At 41.6% G+C, this 20,877-nt stretch overlaps 1 protein-coding gene across 1 annotated transcript; it reads left to right on the top strand.

The window, feature by feature from the left end:
- Positions 1-9,764: 9,764 nt before the first annotated feature.
- LOC149502346 (uncharacterized) lies at positions 9,765-11,154 on the top strand. The gene has a single exon (XM_089729862.1). It carries the CDS (start codon positions 10,331-10,333, stop codon positions 11,147-11,149), a length of 819 nt encoding a protein of 272 aa, XP_089585988.1. The 5' UTR covers positions 9,765-10,330; the 3' UTR covers positions 11,150-11,154.
- The last annotated feature ends 9,723 nt before the right edge of the window (positions 11,155-20,877 follow it).

The following is a 20,877-nucleotide window of genomic DNA, read 5'->3' on the forward strand; positions in this document are numbered from 1 at the left end:
CTGAATCGCGCACATATATTTTCCGGTCAGCAGCCGAACAAACAATTTTTTTATATGTTATTGTTAGCAATACCACATCCACCAAACTCTTTTTTATGCATCGAAGTACGAATGTGACACATAAACGCTGCACTTACCGTCTCTAGAGAACAAATTGAAAACCCACTCGACGGTAAGCGACGCTGATTTGTTGACCTCCCGAATTTAATTTAAGTCCAGACATTTTGTATTAGGAACGAATCCATGATACGGCTATAAATTCTAAACTAAAGTATTTATATTGTTAATGAAATTTAGAGTTTTGCTCTAACTGAATTCGGACTGAATTTAGTTTCCCTTTTTTTTTTAAAAAACTGTATTCGAAAGAAGTGAAATACAGACATCGCCTTTAATCTAAGGTTTTACTATAAACTAGAGGTCCCGCAGTAGCCGAAATTCGATTATAATTAATTGGAATTGTATAATAAGTTTGTACACTATTATGATTGTATTTTATACTTCTATAATCACAAATTTCGCCAAGGCTACACTATAAAAAAATATTAATAAAGACAAACAATATTTAATCTATTCTCAATTTGACCACAGACGTCAAGAACAAAAGTTTGACAATAAATAGTATGCATGCGTGTGTGCGTCAAATACATGGTATGTAGTGTGTGTAATGTTTTCTTTATTGATTTAATGTATCTTTTAGGCATTATTTAAAAAAAATATTAGCATTGTGCACTTCTTCTCCATATTCTCTATAAGTGTGGAAAATTTCATACTCCTCCGTCCGGGCAATTTTCGTAAAAAGGAATACAAAGTTTTTGCTTCACGTATTAATATATAGATAAGTCTATATTTCATATTTTACAACTTGCAACGGGAAGCTCTCTACTTCGTTTTTTAATGGCCTATTCTATGCAAACGAGAATACGGCCCACTTGATAGTAAGTAATCACTATCGCTCAATATATCTTATATCTTCAATGCTAGTGGCACAGCCAAGCCGCTTGCTACTGCTGAGGACTCTTGACAAACCACAACTGAAGTAGAGCACTTTTCATTTTTTTTTATTGCTTAGATTGATGGACCAGTTCACAATCCATCTGGTGTTAAGTGGTTACTGGAGCCCATAGACATCTACGACGTAAATACGCCACCCACTTTGAGTTCTAAGGTTTCAAGTATAGTTACAACGGCTGCCCCACCCTTCAAACCGAAACGCATTACTGCTTCACGGCAGAAATAGGCAGGGCATATCAGAGCTCGCGTAAAACGCCATGGAGAGGACACATTTTTATAATACAACAGTTCTTGTGACAAAACTTGAAGAGCCGGTTGCACTGTCCTCAATCTCGCCCGCGCCACGGAGGTACATTTTTATCTTGTTCGTCTTTAAGCGAATTCAGCGCGAGTAATCGACATTGAATTAATGTGGCGTCACTAACTCGACCGACGCCGGTTTTACAAAAATCTTTCGCTCTCCTTAATTCTCTCTTTTCTTTTTATATCGTTTCAAGGTGTTGCTAGGGATGGTCGAGCTGTCGAGAATGTCGATAACGATAATTCGCGATTAATTCAAGTAAATTATTTAGGGTTTTAACAATTTAACTATATTAACTATTTTAACTAACTATTTTAACTATACTGAGATCTTAGAACTTATATCTCAAGGTGGGTGGCGCATTTACGTTGTAGATGTCTATGGGCTCCAGTAACCACTTAACACCAGGTGGGCTGTGAGCTCGTCCACCAACATAAGCAAAAAAATAATAATTATAAAGTACGTTGACAATAAAAAATCACGAGCATTACCGATATAGACGATTTTACTTTTGAAAATTTCTGCTGTTGGTCCTTTAAGGAACAATACGTTGGGTAGCCAACAACTGTGCCCCTTGTCTTGTTGATGTCCCTGAGCGACAGTGACCACTCACCTTCAAATGGGCCGTATGTTCCTCAACCTTGAAAGACAAAAAATAATTATAATATACTAGCTTTTGCCTGCGACTTCGTCCGCGTGGAATAGTTACTTTGGTATAACGCTAAATTTTACCCGCCTCTTCATTTACGTAGAAAGTGAAATAAATATAGAAAAATCCCAAACAGCTAAAACTATAGTCAATTGGATTGGATATTGACGTGACCGTCGGTAATACAGTGCAACGGTATTACAGTACTCATTCCGATAGAGGCACCCGTCACGTGCGGACGTGCTCATCGTCCACTCGATCGCCCGGTCTTTGTTCGCCCGGCTTTTGTTAGCCCGGCCATTGTTCGCGCGGCCTGTGTTCGTGATACATCTGCCGACCAAGTGTGTTTCCTGGAAGCTTTTATTTGTTTTGTTTTAGTTATTTTTGTGTTCGTGGAACATTTGCCGACAAAGTGTTTTCCTGCAAGTATTTATTTGTTTTGTTTCTTTTTGTAATTTCTGTTTTGTTGTGCTTTTTCTTTGTCCTGTAGTAATCGCGCCGCATTGCCACCTGTGTTCAATAGAACCGCTCAGGTCCGAGAAGTTGGGGCCTCGCCGCAAGGCGAGTGTTTCAAGACCCGGGGCCGCCCCACCTGGGTACTCAGCGATCATGGACGCTGTATTCGCGGAATTCCTCCGACTTCGCCACCCACAGCTCGCCTCAGAGTTTCTGGCCTTCAAGGCCAATCACACTGCGAGCCCTCTCGAGGACTCCGCCGCGCTCGCTGCTCCTGCGTCGCCTGTACCTGCGTGCAGAGCTTCTGCATTGAGCACCGCAGCCTCTGTCGTGCCTGCCGCTCCCGTGTCGCCTATACTGGCGAGAAAAGCTGCTGCGTCGTCCGCCGTGACCATCGTTTCAGCTGAGCGATCATCCGCGGCCTCCGTCGCGCCCTCTAAAACACCTACACTTGCTCGTAGGTCGCCTGCACCCGCCTCCTCGTGCTCCGACTCTGACTCGGACATGGAGGTCGACCTCGCCCCCGCCTCATCGACGGATGGATTCACCCTGGTACAGAAGGGTAAGAAGCGTGCCGCGGAGTCTCGAGCTCCCGCGGCCGCTAAAATTAGCAAAGCCGTGAACGCGTCGCGCCCCCGCCCTCAGACTCCCGTTGCGCCCCCAGCCCGTGCCACTCCGTCGCCGCGTCCGGTGGCACAAATTAAAACCCAGACCCCTCCCCCGGTTATCCTTCAGGAGAAGGCAGCTTGGGATCGAGTTTGCCTGGCCCTTAAGGCCAAAAATATAAATTTCACGAATGCCCGTAACCTCGCGAACGGCATTCAAATTAAGGTTCAAACACCTGACGACCATAGGGCCCTCTCTTCTTACCTCCGTAAGGAACGTATAAGTTTCCATACTTATACGCTCCAGGAGGAGCGCGAACTCCGCGTTGTAATACGCGGAATCCCTAAAGAGTTAGATGTAGAGCTCGTCAAGGCCGATCTGTTAGAACAGGGCTTTCCAGTGAATTCTGTGCACCGTATGCACACCGGTCGCGGTAGGGAGCCATATAATATGGTTCTAGTCACCCTCCAGCCTACCCCCGAGGGTAAGAAAATCTTCAACACACAGACCGTCTGTAGGCTCTCCGGTATCGCCATCGAAGCCCCCCATAAAAAAGGCACTCCTAGCCAGTGCCATAACTGTCAATTGTACGGGCACTCTTCCCGTAACTGTCACGCGCGCCCCCGATGTGTTAAGTGTTTGGGCGATCACGCCACGGCCCTCTGCGCTCGCGACCAAAAAACCGCGACGGAACCGCCTAGCTGCGTCCTGTGTCGAACACAGGGTCACCCCGCGAATTACCGTGGTTGCCCCCGAGCCCCTAAAATAAATCGCCGCGTCGCCCGCCAAAACCGCCTCCGAGCTTCCGGCCCAGACATCAAAGCCTTGGCACCCTCTGCGTCGCAGGCTAAGCCAGCGTTCGTTCCGGCGGCGGTGCCCAGTGTCTCGGCCTGGGCAAAACCGCTGCCGTACACGAACACGGCTACAACTCCCTCCTCCGCGATTCGTCCCGCCCCCGCGACTCGTCCCTCTCCCGCGACTTGCCCTCCGACCGCGTCCGAAAATCTCGCTTTAGCGATCGACTTCTTTCAGTCGATCAACATTGAGCGCGTTAACGCTTTGGGCGACGCCATTCGCGCTGCCTCCACTGCACAACACTTTATCGCCGTTGTGCAAGAATACACCGACGTATACGCGTCATTAAATACGTACGTCCTCCCCTCACTCCGCCGGTAATCAATGGCGTATATAAGTAGAATAAAGCCCCTATCCGTAACGATAGGATTTTTTAACGCTTACGGTCTCGCAAATCAACGTGATCAGGTTTCTGACTTTTTGCGTGACCATCAAATTGATATCTTTTTAGTGCAGGAGACCCTACTTAAGCCCGCGCGCCGTGACCCTAAAATCGCGAACTATAACATGGTCAGGAACGACAGGCTCTCTGCCCGTGGTGGTGGTACCGTCATTTACTATAGAAGAGCCCTGCATTGCGTCCCGCTCGATCCTCCCGCGCTCGCTAATATCGAAGCATCAGTGTGCCGAATCTCACTGACGGGACACGCGCCGATCGTTATCGCGTCCGTTTATCTTCCACCGGATAAGATCGTTCTAAGCAGTGATATCGAGGCGCTGCTCGGTATGGGGAGCTCTGTCATTCTGGCGGGCGACCTAAATTGTAAACACATCAGGTGGAACTCACACACCACAACCCCGAATGGCAGGCGGCTTGACGCGTTAGTCGATGATCTCGCTTTCGATATCGTCGCTCCGCTAACCCCGACTCACTACCCGCTAAACATCGCGCATCGCCCGGATATACTCGACATAGCGTTATTAAAAAACGTAACTCTGCGCTTACACTCGATCGAAGTAGTTTCAGAGTTAGATTCAGACCACCGTCCCGTCGTTATGAAGCTCGGTCGCGCTCCCGATTCCGTTCCCGTCACGAGGACTGTGGTGGATTGGCACACGCTGGGCATCAGCCTGGCTGAATCTGATCCACCATCGCTCCCGTTTAACCCGGACTCTATCCCGTCTCCTCAGGATACCGCTGAAGCCATAGACATCTTAACGTCACACATCACCTCGACATTAGATAGGTCATCGAAACAAGTTGTAGCGGAGGACTTCCTTCACCGCTTCAAATTTTCCGACGATATTAGGGAACTCCTTAGAGCTAAGAACGCCTCGATACGCGCCTACGACAGGTATCCTACCGCGGAAAATCGTATTCGAATGCGTGCCCTACAACGCGACGTAAAGTCTCGCATCGCCGAAGTCCGAGATGCCAGATGGTCTGATTTCTTAGAAGGACTCGCGCCCTCCCAAAGGTCTTACTACCGCTTAGCTCGTACTCTCAAATCGGATACGGTAGTAACTATGCCCCCCTCGTAGGCCCCTCAGGCCGACTTGCGGCGTTCGATGATGACGAAAAAGCAGAGCTGCTGGCCGATACATTGCAAACCCAGTGCACGCCCAGCACTCAATCCGTGGACCCTGTTCATGTAGAATTAGTAGACAGTGAGGTAGAACGCAGAGCCTCCTTGCCACCATCGGATGCGTTACCACCCGTCACCCCGATAGAAGTTAAAGACTTGATCAAAGACCTACGTCCTCGCAAGGCTCCCGGTTCCGACGGTATATCTAACCGCGTTATTAAACTTCTACCCGTCCAACTCATCGTGATGTTGGCATCTATTTTCAATGCCGCTATGGCGAACTGTATCTTTCCCGCGGTGTGGAAAGAAGCGGACGTTATCGGCATACATAAACCCGGTAAACCAAAAAATCATCCGACGAGCTACCGCCCGATTAGCCTCCTCATGTCTCTAGGCAAACTGTATGAGCGTCTGCTCTACAAACGCCTCAGAGACTTCGTCTCATCCAAGGGCATTCTCATCGATGAACAATTCGGATTCCGTACAAATCACTCATGCGTTCAACAGGTGCACCGCCTCACGGAGCACATTCTTGTGGGGCTTAATCGACCAAAACCGTTATACACGGGAGCTCTCTTCTTCGACGTCGCAAAAGCGTTCGACAAAGTCTGGCACAATGGTTTGATTTTCAAACTATTCAACATGGGCGTGCCGGATAGTCTCGTGCTCATCATACGGGACTTCTTGTCGAACCGCTCTTTTCGATATCGAGTCGAGGGAACCCGCTCCTCCCCACGACCTCTCACAGCTGGAGTCCCGCAAGGCTCTGTCCTCTCACCCCTCCTATTTAGCTTATTCGTCAACGATATTCCCCGGTCGCCGCCGACCCATTTAGCTTTATTCGCCGACGACACGACTGTTTACTATTCTAGTAGAAATAAGTCCCTAATCGCGAAGAAGCTTCAGAGCGCAGCCCTAGCCCTAGGACAGTGGTTCCGAAAATGGCGCATAGACATCAACCCAGCGAAAAGTACTGCGGTGCTATTTCAGAGGGGAAGCTCCACACGGATTTCCTCCCGGATTAGGAGGAGGAATCTCACACCCCCGATTACTCTCTTTAGACAACCCATACCCTGGGCCAGGAAGGTCAAGTACCTGGGCGTTACCCTGGATGCATCGATGACATTCCGCCCGCATATAAAATCAGTCCGTGACCGTGCCGCGTTTATTCTCGGTAGACTCTACCCCATGATCTGTAAGCGGAGTAAAATGTCCCTTCGGAACAAGGTGACACTTTACAAAACTTGCATAAGGCCCGTCATGACTTACGCGGGTGTGGTGTTCGCTCACGCGGCCCGCACACACATAGACACCCTCCAATCCCTACAATCCCGCTTTTGCAGGTTAGCTGTCGGGGCTCCGTGGTTCGTGAGGAACGTTGACCTACACGACGACCTGGGCCTCGAATCAATTCGGAAATACATGAAGTCAGCGTCGGAACGATACTTCGATAAGGCTATGCGTCATGATAATCGCCTTATCGTTGTCGCCGCTGACTACTCCCCGAATCCTGATCATGCAGGAGCCAGTCACCGTCGACGCCCTAGACACGTCCTTACGGATCCATCAGATCCAATAACCTTTGCATTAGATGCCTTCAGCTCTAATACTAGGGGCAGGCTTAGGGACCCCGGTAACCGTACTCGTCGAACTCGACAAAGAGGTCGACGTGCAACCTAACCCATGCATCAGCCCGCTGAGTTTCTCGCCGGATCTTCTCAGCGGGTCGCGATTCCGATCCGGTAGTAGATTCATTCGCGAAACAATTGCTCTTGAGTTGTTAGGTCTCCTTCGGAGGCGCTCGGGCAGTTGTTAGCAAATCCCACCCCTCTTGGCTGAGCCTTTGCTCGCCCACCTGTCCTGGTGAAACTGGAAAGGCCTTCGGGCCACCAGTAAAGTTTCAATCATAAAAAAAAAAAAAAAAAAAATTACAGTACTCAGGATTGGAACTTCATTACTGAACCGGTAGATGGCGTTGAAGAAGCTAGATTTTGAGATTTTTTGACAAACAATATTTTAATTTTTCGTAAAAATTTTTTTTTTTTTTTTCTTAATAAAAAGTATCTAATGTTACTTCTAAATCTTCTAATACCCCCAAGAATATGTGTACAAAGTTTCATGATGATCGGTTGAGTAGTTTTCGCGTGAAAGCGTAACAAACAAACATTCACATTTATATATTAGTAGGGATTGCTTTGATCAATCAACTCAATGTTAAATCAAAACGTATATTTTCGTAGATAATTGATACAAAAGCGAAGGTATTTATTGATGACATATTTAATTTTGTCATATTAAAGATAATTGATAAGTGACTTATTGCTTATCACGTTATGATTGTTCAGAAACCTACTTCTTTTTTTTATTGCATGGATAGGTGGACGAGCTCACAGCCCACAGCCCACCTGGTGTTAAGTGGTTACTGGAACCCATAGACATCTACAACGTAAATGCGCCACATACCTTGAGATATGAGTTCTAAGGTATCAGTATAGTTACAACGGCTGCCCCACTCTTCAAACAGAAATGCATTACAGCTTCACGCTGAAATAGGCAGGGTGGTGGTACCTACCCGTGCGGACTCACCTCACAAGAGGTCCTACCACCAGTAATTACATAAATTATTATATAATTTTGCGAGTTTGATTTTTATTACGCGATGTTATTCCTTCACCGTGGAAGTCAATCGACAACATTTGTTAAGTACGTATTTCATTAGAAAATTTGGTACCCGCCTGCGGGATTCGAACACCGGTGCATCGCTACGAAGGCACCGGACGTCTTATCCTTTAGGCCACGACGACTTCAAACTCGACAATTGATTCTACACTCGTCCCATCCCTACTCCCATCGTAAAACCTATTAATAATTTTGCAAGTAGGAAAGTTTTTTAAAAGTGTATCGCTCAGTCACCACCTCCCGACCTCCGGCTCATTAATTACAGTACCTTCTAGTAGATACTTCGGAACTAAGCTTTCAGAATCGTGATGTTGTTTCCGCGTGTTCTGAAAAAGAAAAAGTAGACATATTTTTATATTTCATGAATAAAAAATGTACAGTCGAACAACGTTTAGAATAGTCCTCACTAGATCATATATGTTTTCAAGAATATATAAATTGCATGAATATATTTGTCGGAGAAGTCACAATTATTAACACCATCGTCAGACATCATAGGGTGATCGAGCTAAGAGAAATATTGAGTGCATCAATCACGTTTGTTATCTTAGAACGATTTAGATATCTTCTCTTGACGCTAGCAAACGAAAGCGAATGACAGTTCTTAGGACGGAGGTGCCGCTCTTCAAGAAGGCTGGTTGGTAAGTTTGATGGCGTCTACGCGCCTCCATCGGCTAGGCTCTGTCGTAGCACGATGTTAGCCGAACTCCGACGATCCCGCAATCGTGCTGCCGTCGGTCGGGAATCGTGCTGCGTTTCGTTTAGCTACCAAACGAATGCCCGTCTCCGACATATCTATATATATAAAAATGAATTGCTGTTCGTTAGTCTCGCTAAAACTCAAGAACAGCTGAACCGATTGGGCTAATTTTGGTCTTGAATTATTTGTGGTAGTCCAGAGAAGGTTTAAAAGGTAGATAAATATGAAAATGTCCGGAATTAAATAAAAATAACAATTTTGTTTTTCCTTTGATGTGTCCCCCGTCGGACGGATTCATTTTGTTTATTTATTAAGTTTATTTTATACAAAAGTTTAGCTCTTTTATTTATCGATTGAGGCACTACGAAGTCTGCCGGTTCAACTAGTTTTATAATAGAACTCTTAAAATCATAGCGTTTTTGAGACAGTTGAATTTTAGCTTACAGAGCGTATTCAAATCCCGCAAGCAGTTAGAAATACGACTGGCAGGCCCTAGCGTAAACCAGATATTTCGTAAAAACGTATTATAAAAGTAACACAACTAATACGCTTTCGATTTGACAGACACGAGCTCATAAAACACAAGTTGGGAGCGACGCCGCCGGCCGCCGGTGTTGTCGGGTGCCGCGCACGCCGCATCAGGGGGACTGCGACGATAAAACTTTACAAGTAATTCTTGTTTCAGCGGTGACCTTTGAATTAAATTATTTCAATGTGAAATAATCATTTTTTTAATACGCCAGGTATGATATTAAGCAGATATTAGAGGCCAGAGTCATCGCAATATGAAAGTCATCACACACTTTGAGATGCATTGTATAGTTATATTCGGTCTATTCGACAACCGAAGTACAAACCGGAGTAAATCGCTGCTCCGCCACAGAAGGATATTAACTGAATGAACCTACAGCACGCTCTACTATCTTTAATAACAAATACATGTAGCTATCAAAAATTAACATGTTTTTATTCAATAGGAAGAGGGCGCTATAGTGCCACAGTTAGCATCGGCTCAGTTAAAAACATTCATATAAAAATATTTAAAAAGTATATATCATCAAAATAAAGAGATATTGTGGAAGGAAATTTGATAAATAACGTCATATATTGAAGATACCAACAAAGACACTATCCGAAGAAAGTAAAACGACCAAAAGTGACTAGTGACTTGTGAACCTTTTTGTGTGAACTGTTCGCGTTTATAATCAAGTACAAGACTTTTTGAACGGTCTTTGTTCATTATTTGGTGCTAAAGAGTGTTTAAGAATGAATAAAAGTGATAATAAATACATCTTAGTGAAAACATAACCTCTTTTATAATAAGAAGCACCGTTTTTTCAAAGTCATCTAAAATACTCTGACCCTAGCAACGCCATCTGCTAAAACAAGCACGTACTACTTCAAAGTCCGACAAAGCTACTTGGGTTCTGAAACAGCTTACAATCACATCGATCTAACGTTCCGCTCGAAATAAATATCAAGACTTGCCACTAGAAGGCGACACATACATGTAAACAAATTACTACTGATAAACCACAATAACAATCATGGATGAAATTATGAAAGCTCTAAAAGTAATCCAACTGGAATTAGACGATCACAAAAAAGCTATTAGAGAAAGTGGTGAAAACGTGACACAACAAGTTACACAAAATATAAATAAAATATTAGAGGAAAAATTTTTTGCCCTAGAAGAGAAACATGAAAAATTAAAAGAAATAGTAGATAATCAGGAGAAAAGAATCAGCTTTCTAGAAAAGCAAGCCAGACAAAGAAATATAGTTTTCTTCGGCATCGAAGAACTGGAATCTTCATATGATATCCTAGGAAAAAATATGCTTAAATGGTTAGAACAACATTTCTCAGTCAAACTAACCTATAGTGACCTACAAGAAGTTAAAAGACTAGGAAAGAAAAACGATAGACCACGTCCAGTAGTGGTATCTTTCTTAAACCTGGACATGAAGATCAAAATCTTTAAACAAAAAAGAGCACTGCAAGACACAGGTTACTATATGAAAGAAGACTACCCTAAACAAGTCTTAGAAAAGAGGAAACAACTACAAGAACAGTTAAAAATAGAGAGAGAAAAAGGAAACATGGCTTTCCTAAAATATGATAAACTGGTCATACCTAAACAAACATCTAAAAGAAAGCTTTCTCCTTCACCAACAAAACCTACCGAGGACACGCCAAAGGAAATAAACACACAAACAAAAAAGAAGAACAAACCACAATCACAGCACGATCCCATGGCGAGAAGAACACACAGCACCTCAGAAAGAGTAATTAAGCCGGGCATGCTAAACTTCTTAACAAATAAAAACACTACAATTGATAGAGAAATCTCCAAAAACAAGGCATAGCAATTAGCTGCTCCTCTCCACACAGATCCAACAAAGAAATATTCAAATACAAAAAACATAACAAATCCCCCAACCCGGTTGGTCACCGTGGAGGATTATGACCACAACCCTCCAAAGAAAATCACAATCCCTACGAACACAAACACTAAACAAAATCATCAACTAAAAATATTAACATACAATGTTAAGACTCTATCTTCATATGAACGTTTATTGGAATTAGAAAAATGCTTAAGTACTATAAAATATGACATTATGGGAATCTCAGAAGTAAGACGTCAAGGTTGTGAAATTAAAGAACATGAGAACTTTATACTCTGCTACAAGGGACAAACCGCAGGACAATATGGGGTGGGCTTTATAATAAACAAGACAATAAAAAACAATATCGAGAGCTTCATTGGTATATCAGAGCGCTTAGCTATACTCAACTTAAACATAGGAGACCATAAGATATCCATTCTGCAAGTCTACTTCCCTACGACAGATGCAAAAGAAACTGAAATTGAAGAATTATATGAGTCAATTGAGAAAGCACTAACAACTACACACACACATATCATACTTATGGGCGATTTCAACGCTAAGGTAGGAGCGCCTAAAGAAAACGAAGATTTAGTCGTGAAAAAACATGGACACGGCACAAGGAATAGCAGAGGCCAGAAACTTGTGAACTTTGCGCTCGAACACAAGTTGACAATAATAAATACCTGCTTTAAGAAACACCCAAACCGAAAATGGACTTGGATTTCGCCGAATGGGCTTCACAAAAATGAGATTGACTACATTCTCACAAACCAACCAAAATTATTTGAGAACCTCGAAGTTCTGAACCTGAACTACCCATCTGACCATCGTGCAATAAGAGGATCAGTAAAGCTCTCTAAACATAAACTAAGCAGAGCCCGTTTTACCAATAAACAAGAATACCAACTTAGAAGCCTAAAGGAAATAGAAAAATATAAGGACAACCTTAAACTAAAACTATCTGAGGCAGCTATCTACCAAACAAACGAAACGATAAATACTTGTTATGATAAAATTAGCAATGCTATTTCTGAAAGCCTAAAAGTTTCAAAAATAAACAAGAGAAATTATAAATACAAAATACTACAAGAAAGAACTGAAAGATTGCTACAAAGAAGAAAAGTACTACAGTCAACTAAAAATAAAACTCGTTCTATGAGAAACGAACTCTCTGCCTTATACAAAATAGTCAACAAATATATAAAAAAAGATTATTTAAAATACAAACAAGACACTATACTGAGACACCTACAGCTTTGCGGTAGCACGAAGAAACCATTTAAGGAGCTTCGAACAAATAAGTGCTGGATAAAAGGATTGAAAAATCTGGACAAAGAAATATACAAACGAAAAGATATTGTCAATACTGCTACAGAGTTTTATAGAAATCTATACAGTAGCAACAATAACAATATAACAACGCCAAATAACAGCAAAGTAGACCAATCTAAAAAATATACAGAGATAAATGAAAACGAAATCATAGAAACAATAAAAAAACTGAAACTTGAAAAAAGCCCAGGCTCCGACAAAATTACAAACGAAGCACTGAAAGCTGCTCAATTAATTCTGGCTGCACCGTTAGCGAAACTCTTTAACTCGATACTCCAACACTCTGTAACTCCCACTCAGTGGTCGGAAGCAAACATCATATTGTTATATAAAAAAGGAGACCCTAAAAATATTGGCAACTATAGACCAATCAGCCTACTTCCTAGCCTATACAAATTGTTCTCTACAGTTATTAAAACTCGAATAAGTAAAACACTAGAAACAAAACAACCAGTAGAACAAGCGGGTTTTAGAAAAGGCTTTTCAACAATTGACCACATCCATACAATAGAGTTAATAATAGAAAAATATCAAGAACACCAGAGAACTCTATATATAACTTTTATTGACTACCAAAAAGCTTTCGACACCGTTTCGCACAACAGCATATGGGAAAGTTTGGCAGAGCAAGGAGTTGAAGAAGTATATATAAAGACTATCCAAAATATATACAATAACAATAAAGGAAGGATCAAACTCGAGTCCATTGGCCCACGGTTTCCCATTCAAAGAGGAGTAAGACAGGGGGACCCCCTTTCCCCAATACTATTTATATCAATCCTGGAAAACATCATTGGCAAGCTGGACTTTCACAAAATAGGACTTTGTATAAAAGGAGAATATTTAAGTCATCTTAGGTTCGCAGATGACCTAGCACTTCTGTCAGAGACGGCCGGCCAGATGCAATACATGATAGAGACTCTACACCAAGCCAGTATCAAGGTGGGGCTCGAGATGAACCTTACTAAAACCAAGATAATGACCAACAACAGATGGAAAAATCCTATAAAAATCAATGGAGAGCCACTAGAATATGTAGAGAAATACATATACTTGGGAAAACTGCTAAGTTTTGCCAAAAACAGCGACATACTAGAAATGGAAAGAAGGGTTCAATCGACATGGAATAAATTTTGGAACCTAAAGGAAATTTTCAAAAGTAATATGCCCACAGACATCAAAACAAAAGTTATGAACTCAAGTCTCTTACCATGCCTGACGTATGGGTGCCAGACGTGGAAGTTCTCCTCTAAAGCCACAAAAAAAATCAGGACCTGTCAAAGGGGGATGGAGAGGAGTATGCTCAAAATAAGGAAGATGGATAAGGTAAGGCATACTAAGATAAGAAGAACCACTAACGCGACCGACGCCCTGACTTATGCACTAAAACTAAAATGGAAATGGGCTGGCCATGTCGCGAGATATACAGACCAGAGATGGACTGCGAAAGTTACATCTTGGAGCGGCCCAACGGGCAAGAGAAGTCGAGGGAGACCACTAACCAGATGGGAAGACGATCTTAGACGAACAGCTGGCCCAAACTGGATAGACGTAGCACAGGATAGAGACGCTTGGGCATCTTTGGAGGAGGCCTTTACCCGATCCGGGGTTCTTGCTAACTAAATTTTACTGATTTATTACAAAACTCTTTTACATTCTAAATACTTATACATACATTTATACTTATTATATATATATATTTTTTTAAACTTTGTAAAGCAAGAAATAAAAGGGCTTATTATATTATTATTATTATTATATTATTATTATATTCAATAGAGAAAGAAAGAGAGTACACTTTGTAGAGTACACCTTACTGCTAGTACCTATTAAAATAAGGAAGTCAGTTGTGATACGTACTTAACAAACATTCACAATTGACTTCCACGGTAAAGGAATAACATCGTGTAATAAAAATCAAACCCGCAATAATATAATTTGCGCAATTAGTGGTGGTAGGACCTCTTGTGAGACCGCACGGAGAGGTACCACCACCCTGTCTATTTCTGCCGTGAAACAGTAATGCATTTCAGTTTGAAGGATGGGACAGCCCCTGTAACTATACTGAGGCCTTAGAATTCATATCTCTAGCTGGGTGGCAGTATTTACGTTGTAGATATCTATGGGCTCCGGTATCTACTTAATACCAGATGGGCTATGAGTTCGTCTACCCATCTAAGCAATAAAATAAAATGAAACGAACACCACCTACAATCCATGTCATATACTGAGACTCTACATTTAACCTAAAACAATGAAACATAACAATGCTTTAGACCTTTTACCTATTCGATCTGGTCTAGACGGCTTCAAGCTACTCCTACAAAACATAATTGTTCATTTAAAACAATTCCCACACTTAATTCCACGTTTAGAAGGTGAAAACTTCGTTATCTGACAGCGAGCAAAAACTGCCACTTTTAGAAACTTCAAGCAAGAAAACTTGGAAGTTTTTTTTTACCGTCCGTCAAAACAGGAAGTCGCCTAAAGCGCTTCCGCCCGATAACAGCATCCGGTGCGAAAGTTCTACGAAGTTGTGCGGAACTTTCGGCAAGTTTCACCGAAGCAGGTGCTCGTTTCGGATAACAAAAAAGTCCCACCTATTGTTCAGAGCTTTTTAAGATGTTTCCATGACAGTTACTGTCGTGGTGTACAGTTGGATCATTCGTTTATAGGGTGAGAAATGTCTTATAATATAATTGATACAGAGCACTTGTAGCTAGCTATATGACTTTCGTAGATTCTGTATTACCAAATATTGATATAAATACCAAGATTCATTACTTATCTATAATATATTATATGGGTAATATAGAGGCACCAAACCCATTTAGACATAACAATTACCTTAAAATTCTAAATATATCTTTAATGTACAACTTCAACCTATTTTTGCTACTTTTAGGTGAGATACCGGTTCTTCCTATGTCTGAAGCGTATGATTGTTGGGGAGTGTTCGGAAAAATCTAAGAGATGACTTTGAGCGTTATATATATCCTTACTATCAAGAACTATTACGATCATCCACGGTGCGTTTCCAGTTGTCTGTGTTTTTTATCACTTAAGTAACAATACTAGGTAGGCGTATGTATCGACATACTGTATGATGTATGCAATGCATGATGATGTATGTATATAATGCATACATTAGCCTTACCTTTACACAGGATAGCAGTTTTTTTTTTTTTTTTTTTTTTTTTTTATTGCCTTTGTAGGCAGACGGGCATACGGCCCACCTGATGGTGAGTGGTTACCGTCGCCCATGGACTTCAGCAATGCCAGGGGCAGAGCCAAGCCGCTGCCTACCGCTTAATACTCTCCACAAGCCTCGTTTGAAGAAGGACATGTCATAGCGCTCGGGAAACACCGTGGAGGGGAGCTCATTCCATAGCCGGATGATACGTGGCAAAAAAGATCTCTGGAAACGCACTGTGGATGACCGCAGTGGCTCCAGGTAGTATGGATGAACTCTACTCCGGTGGCGGGCGGTGCGATGGTAAAAACGAGATGCTGGTATCATCTCGAACAATTCCTCAGAGCACTCCCCATGGAACATACGGTACAAAATACAGAGGGAACCGAAGTCCCTCCGCAGACCCAGAGGCTCCAAACGATCCGAGAGATCGCAGTTAAAAAATTAGTACATTACTTAATGATTGCCTTTACCCAATAGCTCCAGACTTTAACACATAGATGTTACCACGAAAAGCCAACAACATCGGAACATCCTCATCAATCATTGATGTAATTGAATTGGATGGTTCGCTTTCATAACTGAGAATATTAAACAGTGAACTCCAGGTATTATAATTAATCTTCCATCTGGCCCCGGGCTCTTATCCATCGTCCCACAACAGTATCGGATTTCACCAAATAATTCGGGACACAGGATTTAATAGGCTCATTGAACACATGCAAACCTGGCAGTCCAAATTTTTTTTATTGCTTGTCTGGATAAACTCACAGCCAACCTGATAGAAATGGTTACTGGAGCCTATAGACAACGTAAATGCCGCCACATACCTTGAGGTATGAGTTCTAAGGTCCCAATACAACGACTGCCACACCCTTCAAACCCAAAACGCATTACTGCTTCACGGCAGAAATAGACAGGTTGGTGCTACCTACCTGTGCGGACTCACAAGACATCCTACCACCAGTAATAAATATACGAACAACTTCAGGCTCACGATTCAATTGGAGTTACCAGAGATGGAGAGCCAGTCTTGTATTTGGATCGACAATTTAGTTTACGTTGATAGGTAAAAGACCTCATGATCCACCTTATACTAAACGGTTATTGTACACCCGTACACCCATAGATACGAAAAGTTGCATACCAGTGCTTGAGAAATTAAATCGAAATGTGGTTAAAATTCCATCATCTAGAATAATTTGGCAGTAATTTTTTATCATGTAAGCAATTTAACCACGCCGCTGCCTACTGCTGAAGACTGTCCTACCCAACTTCGTAATTCTTTCTTCTTCTTCTTCTCTTTAATTCCGAACAGCGTCTTGTTCCTTTTCTTAAGTGACAATGACAGCACAAATTATCAATCTGGGTACTTTACAAAACATACTTAATTGAGAAATAATCACTACATAAATAAATAAATTGTCTCCAAGTCCAACCCCGCTTCAAACATATTTCCTTCGACCAATTTCATCTCAAGTGAATATTAAAGGAATATAATCCTTAATCCGAGGGTAATAAAGTTTAATTGATACATTAAGATGTTTACACAATGAGAAATTATAGAGGACAGAGGGTAAAGCTCCGTACACACGGGTACCGTCAGATATTAATCCATCAGATCATGATTAGATTCCGTCGCACGGAACTGTTAAGACTGAAGGTGTCTCTTTTAGTGATGCGAGACTATCGATAAGTAAGAAGAAATCTGTCTACAGAACAGATCATTACTTTAATGCGGATTAATTTGCAACTAAAGTTTCAATTCTTAAGAATGTTCATCCAAGTTATGCTATATGCTCCACCAATGGCTTATACATAATATGTATCATAATAATATTATATATTATAGCCGTACTCGGCCGTTTCGCTGAGCATTTAAAATTAACATTATTATTTATTGTCATTATTATTAGGATGTCCAACACTCATAGGTAGGCAGCGGCTTGGCTCGGCCCCCGGCATTGTTGACGTCCATGAGCGACGGTGACCACTTACCATCAGGTGTGCCGTATGCTCGTCTGCCTACAAGGGCAATAAAAAATATATATTTAATTTTAGCCTATCTATTGAGTACATGTATTTTCTACATGGACACCAAGTTTCAAGTCAATCGGATGCATGGTTCAGTAGTTATAAGGGAAAATCCGTAAAAACCACTATAGATTTATATACTAGTATAGATATCGCTAAATTAATGAAACTTTGAATTTATTCCATTTAAAATGAAATTACGAACTTCAACTAAAATCTTTTTACAAACTTTATCGGATTCAATTTGGTTTGCGTTATATATTTGTTGACATTACGACAACTTCTGTGGCAATCACTTCTCTGTCGCAAACTTCTTAAAAACAACCCTACGTTTTATGTTAGTTCATAAAAAACTATGTCAGAATTCCACACAACGCCGTTCCATAATTTTTCAATGCAAATCTAAAAATGCTATAACTATAAAACGTCGATAATATTATCCCCGCACTGCGAGGTGTCGATACGGGCCGGCGTCCGTGCCCTGGCAAACGCCCGCCGTCTTAGCTCTGCCCACCTTCCGATATCGATATAACGCACAACCCTATTGCAAACTTGGTTATTACCTCACACGTCCCTAAGAGAAAACGTGTTTATAACTTTACATAAACTTGTGTGAGCAAAGTTGGAGATCATTCTCTGAATTTCTGAGGTAACAAATCCGGCTATATTTTTATCGAACTTAATTTTTGATACACACCATTTGTTTTTAGTTTTTTGTGAATAATGTGAACTGTATTCAGTAATACACAGTATGAAAACTCAGCCTGGCAACAATCTATTTTTATGATCGATCAACGGGTGCCTCATTTACCAAAGTGAGTTTAAAATTAAGACAGTGAAAAGTTTAAGCTTTTTTGTACTCAAATAAATTACAATAGAAAAAAAAACCATCTTCCATATCATAATTTTCTGCACATCGAGGCTACTGAAACGTTTTTGTAGTCAAGTAATAATCAATATCTATACTAATATAACTAGTCAGGTCATAAGTATTGTCACACAGTAAAAACTTTTCTTTTAGAATGCTGGCCACAAAAAAGTTTATTGAATTCGAATTTCGAATTGTTCATGAAAATAAAAATGTATAACATTTAGAATTTTACTCATTTTTAAATATGGAGTGGACGCTTAAAGAAGACCGTGTTGCAGTTATTGCGTTGCATCGTTGCGGTTACGCGCCAATTAAAATTTTTAAAATACTGAAAATTTTGAATATAACCAAAAGATTCGTTTATCGTACCATCAAACGATACAATGAAGACTCTAGTGTAGATGACAGGTCAAGAAGTGGTCGCCCTCGGTCTGTTAGGACTCCAGCAGTGATAAAAGTTGTGAAGGCGCGAATTCAAAGAAATCCCAAACGTAACCAGAAACTGTTGGCCCTTCAGATGGGGTTAAGCAGAACCACGGTGAAAATGGTGTTAAATGAAGACTTAGGGCTTCGGGCATATCGAAGAAAAACAGGACATCGTTTGAATGCTCGTCTAATGGACCTGAGACTGAAGAGATGCCGCGCTTTGTTGAAGCGGTACGCGGGAAAAAAATATCGGGAAATTCTTTTTTCGGATGAAAAAAAAATTTTTACCGTAGAAGAGAGCTACAACAAACAAAATGATAAGAAGCGAGCAACCGTATTCCGCGTGTCCAACGAGGTCATTTTCCATCCTCGCTCATGGTATGGTTGGGAGTTTCTTATTTCGGCTTAACAGAGGTACATTTTTGTGAGAAAGGTGTAAAAACGAATGCAGTTGTGTATCAAAATACAGTCCTGACGAACCTTGTGGAACCTGTTTCTCATACCATGTTCAATAACAGGCACTGGGTATTCCAATAAGATTCGGCGCCAGCTCATAGAGCGAAGAGCACACAAGACTGGCTGGCGGCGCGTGAAATCGACTTCATCTGGCACGAAGACTGGCCCTCCTCCAGTCCAGATTTGAATCCGTTAGATTACAAGATATGGCAACACTTGGAGGAAAAGGCGTGCTCAAAGCCTCATCCCAATTTGGAGTCACTCAAGACATCCTTGATTAAGGCAGCCGCCGATATTGACATGGACCTCGTTCGTGCTGCGATAGACAACTGGCCGCGCAGATTGAAGGCCTGTATTCAAAATCACGGAGGTCATTTTGAATAAACTTTAGTGTCATAAGAATTTATGTTTTGTTAAGTTCATTTTGGTATATGAATGGTTACATAATGAATAAACTTGTTTCAATTATTTTACATTAAACATGTGACAGAATTTATGACCTCACTAGGTATAAATCTACAGTGGTTTTAATGGATGTTCCATTATAACTACTGAACCATGCATCCGATTGACTTGAAACTTGGTATCCATGTAGAAAATACATGTACTTAATAGATATGACAATAAATAATAATGTTAATTTTAATTTATTTTTTTTATTGCCCTTGTAGGCAGACGAGCATACGGCCCACCTGATGGTGAGTGGTTACCGTCGCCCATGGACTTCAGCAATGCCAGGGGCAGAGCCAAGCCGCTGCCTACTAGCCAAGCCGCTGCCTACAAATTTTAAATGCTCAGCGAAGCGAGTACGGCCAGTACAAAATAATTCCGAAGATTATACAACAAGAGAGAAGCCTAAACGCTGTCGAACTCTTCCATCGGTTCGCGTAATCGGATCAGACAGGTGACTCTCGTTTTAATTTCCAACTCATTTTGGCGCTTCTGTCGTAAGAGGATTTCAAAGTTGATAATTAGCTGCGGCGAAAGTTACGGGCCGCCGGTTCCGAGTCGATGCTGTTTTTTGACGCTTTGTGTAGTCTTTGACGATGAAAAACTGTAAGTGATTGTTAACTTCTTTATTGTTTTGCTTTATAATTATTTTATGCTGTAGTATCAGTGTCTGAAATGATCGTGGCGCATAGAACACAGCCCACTGAGTTTCTCGCATGATTTTCTCAGTGGTTAACTTAACTTAAGGTGAGCCGTGAGCTCGTCCACGCATATAAGAAATCAAAAAAAAATTAGCATCGTGTGATAGACATTTTATTATGTTACAGTCCACATTAATTAGTATCATTGCCATAATTATTTCCCTTTGACAGGTGACAAAGGCGTTGCGCAATACAATTGAAACTTCAAGCTCATATCTCAACATCGGCTGGGCCGTGT

Source organism: Bombyx mandarina, chromosome 09, assembly GCF_030267445.1.
Source record: "Bombyx mandarina strain Sakado chromosome 09, ASM3026744v2".
Classification (NCBI taxonomy): domain Eukaryota; kingdom Metazoa; phylum Arthropoda; class Insecta; order Lepidoptera; family Bombycidae; genus Bombyx; species Bombyx mandarina.